This window comes from Cebus imitator, unplaced genomic scaffold (genome assembly GCF_001604975.1).
Source record: "Cebus imitator isolate Cc_AM_T3 unplaced genomic scaffold, Cebus_imitator-1.0 Scaffold82, whole genome shotgun sequence".
Taxonomy (NCBI): domain Eukaryota; kingdom Metazoa; phylum Chordata; class Mammalia; order Primates; family Cebidae; genus Cebus; species Cebus imitator.
In genome coordinates this window covers 1,924,485-1,932,945 of record NW_016107397.1, presented here as the reverse complement: position 1 = coordinate 1,932,945, position 8,461 = coordinate 1,924,485, and the positions used below count along the sequence as shown (strand labels likewise).

Here is an 8,461-nt window from a genome sequence, read left to right as displayed (position 1 = left end):
TAGAGACGGGGTTTCACCATGTTGACCAGGATGGTCTCGATCTCTTGACCTCGTGATCCACCCGCCTCGGCCTCCCAAAGTGCTGGGATTACAGGCTTGAGCCACCGCGCCCGGCTACACCTGGCCAATTTTTGTATTTTTGGTAGAGATGGGGTTTCGCCATGTTGGCCAGGCTGGAAAAGTTACTCTTTATGATGCCAACTAAACCACAAGGTGCCCGTGCCTTTGAAGCACGCCCTGCAGATTAATAAGAACTGGATGCTGGCGCATGGCCGAGCAGCCCAGCTCCTTGGGACACACGCAACCGCCAATCCCCCTACTTAGATTAGTGGAGATTTAGGTTTAAATTCACAAATCTTGACAGATCCGTCCTCTGATGTTTAATCCGTGTTAGTCAAACCAGATGTCTGCCAGGTGTGAGTCCAGGCATCTCCGACGTCTGTTTCTCCTTAAAATGTGCTTGTGTGAGTTGGCTGATTTCATTTTTCATTTTGCTAAAAGTTTCCCTTGTAGCTTGGATGTGGCTTTAGTTATGTAAGTCCCAATATTTTTCTTAGGGTGAACGTTACTGATTAAAATTTAAGTTGAAGGCCGGGCATGGTGGATCATGCCTGTAATCCCAGCACTTTGGGAGGCCAAGGTGGGCAGATCACCTGAGGTCAGGAGTTCGAGACCAGCCTGGACAACATTATGAAACCCTGTCTCAACTAAAAACATAAAATTTATTCTACTGCTAAGGAACCTCATGTAAAAATAAAAAAACAAAAAGAAAAATTAGCCAGGCATGGTGGCATGTACCTGTAATCCCAGCTACTCAGGAGGCTGAGGCAGGAGAATGGCTTGAACCCACGAGGCAGAGGCTGCAGTGAGCCGAAATTGCACCACTTCACTCCAGCCTGGGCAACAGAGTGAGACTGTCTAAAAAATAAATTTAAATTTAAATTTACATTAAAAAAAATAAAATTTAAGTTGGATTTGAGAAACCAGCAGCTACTTGGAAATGTTTATTCCATGACTGGCATCGATGCTGAAAGACGTTTTTTGTCTTCGGGTGCATTATCTTGTTCAGAAGCCCTAGAGATGAGGCCAGGGGCAGTGGCTCACACCTGTAATCCTGCCACTTTGGGAGGCGTAGGAGGGAGGGTTGCTTGAGGCTAGGAGTTCAAGACCAGCCTGAGCAATATAGTGAGACTCCTGTCTCTAGGAAAAAAAAAAAAAAAAAATTAGCAGGCATGGTCCTGTGTTTGTGGTCCTAGCTCCTCATGAGGCTGAGGCAGAAGGATCCCTTGAGCCTAGGAGTTTGAGGCTGCAGTGAGCTATGATTGTGCCACTGCACTCCAGCCTGGGCAACACAGTGAGACCCTGTCTCTATTTAAAAAATAAATAGGCCAGGTGCTGTGGCTCACACCTGTAATTCCAGCACTTTGGGAGGCTGAGGCGGGTGGATCATGAGGTCAGGAATTCAAGACCAGTCTGGTCTCTACTAAAAATACAAAAATAGCCAGGTGTGGTGGTGGGCACCTATAGTCCCAGCTACTTGGGAGGCTGAGACAGGAGAATCACTTGAACCTTGGAGTCAGAGGTTGCAGTGAGCCAAGATCAGGCCACTGCACTCCAGCCTGGGTGACACAGTGAGATTCTGTCTCAGATAGATAGATAGATAAAATAAAAGTCCTATAGGTGGAAATATCCCCATTCTCAGGATGAAGGAGCCAGGTTGAAAAGGTCAGCCGTCATGCTCAGAATCACACAGTACAGTGAAATCCAGGTTTCATAACTTTATGTCCTGGAGGCCTGGTGTGGAGGCTCACGCCTGTAATCCCAGCACTTTGGGAGGCTGAGACAGGCAGATCACCTGAGATCAGGAGTTCGAGACCAACCTGGGCAACATGGAGAAACCCTGTCTCTATTAAAAACACAAAAATTAGAGGCTGAGGCAGGAGAATCGCTTGAACCCAGGAGGCGGAGGTTGCAGTGAGCCGAGATCACACCACTGCACTCCAGCCTGGGCAGCAGAGTGAGATACTATCTCAAAAGCAAACAAACAAACATGCCTTTAGGTCCTGGGCATGTTCTAAACCCTGGGCTCTGGCAAGGGCTGTATATGGCAGTCTTTGTAGATTGAATGGGCTTGGAGTCTAGCTCTTCCTGGCCACAGTAACCTAGGAGGCCTGAGTGTGTCTCTCTCCCACCCTCAGCCTGGCTCCCACCATGAGCGCTGAGCTCAACGTGCCTGTCGACCCCTCCACGCCTGCCTGCCCCGAGCCCGGCCACAAGGGCATGGATTACCGGGACTGGGTCCGCCGCAGCTACCTGGAACTGGTCACCTCCAACCACCACTCGGTGCAGGCCCTGTCGTGGAGGAAGCTCTACCTGAGCAGGGCCAAGCTGAAGGCCTCCAGCAGGACCTCTGCCCTCCTCTCCGGCTTCGCCATGGTGAGTGTGGGTGCCAGGTGAGGAGCGCGCTGGTCAGATGGGCCTTGCTAACCCAGGCCCTGGGATGCCTCAGGGACCAAAGCGTTTCCTCCAGTCTGTGGCAGGGAAGCACTGGGAAGCATCCTCCCAAGTCCTAGCTCCCCTAAGGGGACGGCTCTATCAGTGCTAGTGCGAGCGCTGGGAATAAGGGGCTCCAAGCTCTGGAATCCTCAGAAAGCACTCTCTCCTGTTCCTGTCAAGTGTTTGCGTAGGAAATACTTAGGAAGGAGGGAGGTTAGTACAGGGTAATTTTTTTTTTTTTTGAGATCGGAGTCTTGCTCTGTAGCCCAGGCTAGAGTGCAGTGGCACGATCTCAGCTCACTGCAGACTCTGTTTCCGGGTTCCTGCGATTCTCCTGCCTCAACCTCCTAGGTAGCTGGGATTACTGGCATGTGCCACCACTCCTGGCTAATTTTTGTATTTTCAGTAGAGAAGGGGTTTCTCCATGTTGCCCAGGTTGGTCTCGAACTCCTCACCTCAGGTGATCCGCACTCCTCGGCCTCCGAAAGTGCTGGGATTACAGGTGTGAGTCACCACGCCCAGCCAGTGAGGGTAATTACAGTAGTTTAGGTGCAGTGGCTCACACCTGTAATCCCAGCACCTTGGGAGGCCAAGGTGGGAGGATAGCTTGAGGCCAGGAGTTTGAGTCCAGCCTGGGCAACATAGTGAGACCCCTGTCTTTACAAAATTTAAATAAACAAATTAGCTGGGCATGGTGATGCGCGCCTGTAGCCCCAGCTACTTGGGAGACGGGCGCAGGAGGCCAAGACCTCAGTGAGTTATGATTATACCACTGCACTCCAGCCTGGATGTCAGAGTGAGACCCCATCTCTAAAACGATAAAATAAAATATGGCTGGGCGTGATGGCCCACTCCCGTAATCCCAGCACTTTGGGAGGCCGAGGCTGGCGGATCACTTGAGGTCAGGAGTTCAAGACCCGCCTGGCCAACATGGTGAAACCCTGTCTCTACTAAAAATACAAAAAAATTAGCTCAGCATGGTGGCAGGCGCCTATAATCCCAGCTGCTCAGGAGGCTGAGACACAAAACTCGCTTGAACCTGGGGGAGGCCAGAGGTTGCAGTGAGCCAAGGCCACGCCACTACACTCCAGCCTGGGCAAGAGTGAGACTTCTTCTCAAAATTGATTAATTAATTAAAAAGATAGGCTGGGCACAGTGGCTCATGCCTGTAATCCCAGCACTTTTGGAGGCCGAGGCAGGTGGATCACGAGGTCAAGAGATTGAGACCACCCTGGCCAACAGGGTGAAACCCTGTCCCTACTAAAAATACAAAAAAAAAATTAGCTGGATGTGGTGGTGTGCGCCTATAGTCCCAGCTACTCAGGAGGCTGAGGCAGGAGAATTGCTTAAACCTGGGAGGTGGAAGTTGCAGTGAGCCGAGATCATGCCACCTCACTCCAGCCTGGTGACAGAGCGAGACTCTGTTTAAAAATAAAAAAAATAAATAAAAATAACAAGATTAAATAAAATCAAATCACTGCATGGTACAGGGTTTCTAAAAATAAAAATAAATGAAAATAAAAAGATGAAATCAAACCGCTGCATGGTACAGGGTTTCCTGAAGAAAGGTGCCCACGTCTGCCCTGTCTTGGGCACCACCCAAAAGTTTGGTGTTCTCAGGGATCTGAGCAGGGCCTCAGGGGTTGACTGGGGTTGGATCAGTTTAGCCCAGTTAGCGATGCAGACATTCCTGGAATGTGGCCTCCAGGGTGACAGAGCAGAGCTTTTGGCCTGGCTCCTGGGCTGCCTTCTCTCTGAGTCATCCCCCAGGACAAGAGTCAGTTTCAGGCAAAGCTGCAGCTCTGACAAGGGACCCATCTCCTGTTGACCCCAAAGCCGCCAACCCATATCCCTGGAGGGAATTGTCCCTCAGGTTAAGGACTCAGAGTGAGGACACAGCCGTGCGCTCACAGGTCCTATTGGGTGGAAGTGATTTATTTATTTGTTTTTTGTTTTTTGTTGTTTTGTTTTTAGAGACAGGGTCTTGCTCTGTTGCCCAGCCTGGAGAGTGCAGTGGTATGATCATGGCTCACTGCAGCCTCCACTTCCTGGGCTCAAGCCATCCTCCTGCCTCAGCCTCCTGAGTAGCTGGAATTACAGGCATGTGCCACCATGCCTGGCTAATTTTTTTTTTTTCTTTTTTGAGACAAGTTCTCTGCTCCATTGTCTACACTGGAGTGCAGGGGTGCAATCATAACTCACTGCAGTCTTGAACTCTCAAATGATTTTCCCATTTCGGCCTTCCAAAGTACTGGCATTACACCTGGTCCAGCCCATTTCCTTATGTGAAAACAGTAATTGTTTTTCTTTTTCTTTTTCTTTTTTTTTTTGAGATGGAGTCTCGCTCTGTCACCCAAGCTGCACTGCAGTGGCGTGATTCCTGCTCACTGCAACCTCCACCACCCAGGTTCAAGCAATTCTCCTGCCTCAGCCTACTGAGTATCTGGGACTACAGGCACACGCCACCCCGCCTGGCTAATTTTGTATTCTTAGTAGAGATGGGAGTTTCATGGTGTTGGCCAGACTGGTCTCGAACTCCTGACCTCAGGTGATCCGTGCGCCTTGGCCTCCTAAAGTGCTGGGATTACAGGCTTGAGCCACCATGCCTGGCCTCAATTGTTCTTCTACAGGCCAGAGCCTCAATTGTTAGATTGAGGTGCATTTTAAAAGAAAAAGTTGGCTGGGCAAGGTGGCTCACACCTGTAATCCCAGCACTTTGGGAGGCTGAGGCGAGAGGATCACCTGAGGTCAGCAGTTGGAGACCAGCCTGGTCAGCCTGACCCAACACGGAGAAACCCCGTCTCTACTAAAAATACAAAACTTAGCCAGGTGTGATGGCAGGCACCTGTAATCCCAGCTACTCAAGAGGCCGAGGCAGGAAATCACGTGAACCTGGGAGGTGGAGGTTGCAGTCAGCTAAGATCATGCCACTGTACTCCATCCTGGGCAAGAGAGCGAGACTCCACCTCAAAAAAAAAAAAAGAGGTGGATCTTGCTATGTTGCCCAGGTTGGTGTGTTATTTTTTATTGTTATTTTTTACTTCACCTTATACCAAGGGAGAAATATTGTTTTACTTTGGTTTTCCTCCCCACACATTTTTTTTTCCCCATTTATTTTATTGCATTTTAGGTTTTGGGGTACATGTGAAGAACATGCAAGATTGTTGCATAGGTACACACGTGGCAGTGTGATTTGCTGCCTTCCTCCCCATCACCTACATCTGGCATCTCTCCCCCTTGCTATCTCTCCCCAAAACGATGAGTTTGTGTCCTTTGTAGGGACATGGATGAACCTGGAAACCATCATTCTCAACAAACTGACAGAAGAGAAGATCAAACACCGCATGTTCTCACTAATAGGCGGATGTTGAAAAATGAGAACACATGGACACAGGGAGGGGAGCACTACTCTGGGGTCTGTCGGGGGGACATAGGGGAGGGACGGTGGGGGGTGGGAGCTCGGGAGAGATAGCAAGGGGAGAGATGCCCCCCACACATTTTTTACCCACAACTGGTTGAATCTGCAGATGTGGAACTCACAGACACAGAGCGCCAGCTGCAGGGGAAGGAAGTGAACCATCTGGCATGGAGCTGAGACTCGGGGTGGTGGGTGGGGGAGCCACAGCGCACCTGCTTGATTAGATTAGCATAGCATGAGGTCAGATCATTCTTCAGACTGCAGGGCAGCTAGGGAATCCTAAGCATTGGAAGCCATAGCTGAGTCAGGGCAGGCACCTGGGAGCATGCAAACGTGCAAATTGCGAGGTAGAGTTCGCCCTTCACGATGTATCTTCCCTCATTAGAATTGCAAAGCTGCTCCTTTGTCTAGCGACACCTGCTTATGCCTAACCTGCAGCTTAATTTCTTTATGCCTATCCTTCTTCCAACACACAAAACCAGTGATCTGAGGCCCCCTCATAAAACCTCTGCATAGGCTGGGTGCGGTGGCTCAGGCCTGTAATCCCAGCACTTTGGGAGGCCAAGGCGGGCAGATCACTTGAGGTCAGGAATTTCTGACTAGCCTGACCAACATGGTGAAACCCCCGTCTCTACTAAAAATACAAAAGTGAGGGCCATGCGCTGTGGTTCACATACCTGTAATCTTAGCACTCTGAGGGGCCAAGGTGGGCAGATCACATGAGGTCAGGAGTTTGAGACCAGCCTGGCCAACATGGTGAAACCCCGTCTCTACTAAAAATACAAAAATTAGCCAGGCTTGGTGGCAGGCACCTGTAATTCCAGCTACTCAGGAGGCTGAGGCAGGAGGATCACTTGAACCTGGGAGGGAGGGGTTGGACTGAGCCGAGATCTCGCCACTGCACTCCAGCCTGGGTGACAGAGCAAGACTCCATCTAAAAAAAATAAAACAAAAAAAAAAACACAAAAATTAGTCAGGCATGGTGGTGCGAGCTTGTAGTCTCAGCTACTGGGGAGACTGAGGCAGGAGAATTGCTTGAACCCGGGAGGTGGAGGTTGCAGTGAGTCGAGATAGCGCCTCTGTACTCCAGCTTGGACAACAGAACGAGACCATCTCAATTAAAAAAAAAAAAATTAGGGCTGGGCGCAGAGGCTCATGCCTGTAATCCCAGCACTTTGGGAGGCCGAGGCCAGCAGATCATGAGGTGAAGAGATCGAGACCATCCTGGCCAACATAGTGAAATCCCGTCTCTACTAAAATACAAAAATTAGCTGGGCGTGGTGGCGCATGCCTGCAGTCCCAGCTGCTCGGGAGGCTGAGGCAGGAGAATCACTTGAACCTGGGAGGCGGAGGTTGCAGTGAGCCAAGATGGCGCCACTGCACTCCAGCCTGGTGCCTGGTGACGAAGACTGTCTCAAAAAAATTTTTTTTAATTAAAAAAAAATTCTGCATAAACACGGTGAAAAAATTGCCACTGCCTCTTCCTCCTCCTCCTCCTCTTTGTTCTCCTTCTTCCTTCCTTCCTTTTTTTTTTTTTTTTTTTTTTTTTTTCTTTCTCTTTCTCTTTCTTTCTTTCTTTTTTTTTTTCTTTTTTTTTTTCTTTCTTTTTTTTTTTTTTTGGCTGTCACACAATAGACACTCCTCCGGTCATTTTTTTTCCCGTAGAGATGGAGTCTGGCTTTGTTGCCCAGGCTGTTTTTGAACTCCTGAGCTTAAGTGGTCCTCCTGCCTCAGCCTCCCAAAGTGCTGAGGTCACGAGAGTGAGCCACCTCACCCAGCCCCCTACCTCCTCTTGAGGTGGCACCAAAGCACTTTTGCAAGCCCCATCCTCAACCTTGTAATCATCTTTATTTCCTATCTTGCAGGGCTCTGTGGTTTGTAATATCCTTCAGTTGGGCCATATCCTTTGAGGTGACCAGAGCCAACCCAGGGCCACACTGAGAAAAACCACCCCTCAGCCCATGTTCTGTGGCTACTGGTTTTTGAATACATTTCACAATGGCCCCAACCATATTACTGCTGAGTTGCTGTTCAGCTCTGGTCCACTAGGACTTCCATATCTTCTTTCATCTAGGAAGTCTATCAGGACTGAAATCGAGGTGAAGGGATAAGCTTCTAAGAGGTGGTAGTTGCTGAAGGATATTATGAAATCTTCATTTTTATGTATTTTCATATATTTCATTTTATCTTTTCCCAAACAGGATCTTCCTCTGTTGCCCAGGCTGGGGTTCAGTGGTATGATCATAGTTCACTGCAGCCTCTAACTCCTGGGCCTAGCCTCCTGAGTTATTTTTAATTTAATTAAATTAATTAATGTATTCGTAGCAGGGTCTCACTCTGTTTCCCAGGCTGGAGTGCGGTGGCGCCATCTCAGCTCACTGCAACCTCCGCCTCCCAGGTTCAAGCGATTTTCCTGCCTCAGCCTCCCCAGTAGATGGGATTACAGGCATGCGCCACTGTGCCCAGTTCATTTTTGTATTTTTAATAGAGACAGTTTTCCTATGTTGGCCAGGCTGGTATCGAACTCCTGACCTCAGGTAATCCACC

General features: G+C 49.3%; 1 protein-coding gene across 3 annotated transcripts in view; it reads left to right on the top strand.

Moving 5' to 3' along the window:
- Positions 1–8,461, top strand: part of ORAI2 (ORAI calcium release-activated calcium modulator 2) — a 16,333-nt gene that overhangs the window by 4,548 nt on the left and 3,324 nt on the right. For all 3 annotated transcript variants that reach the window (XM_017533506.2, XM_017533508.2, XM_017533507.2), the window contains one exon: positions 2,199–2,436. In XM_017533506.2, coding sequence (XP_017388995.1) covers positions 2,199–2,436 — 238 coding nt within the window. The remainder of the gene's footprint in view (positions 1–2,198; positions 2,437–8,461) is intronic.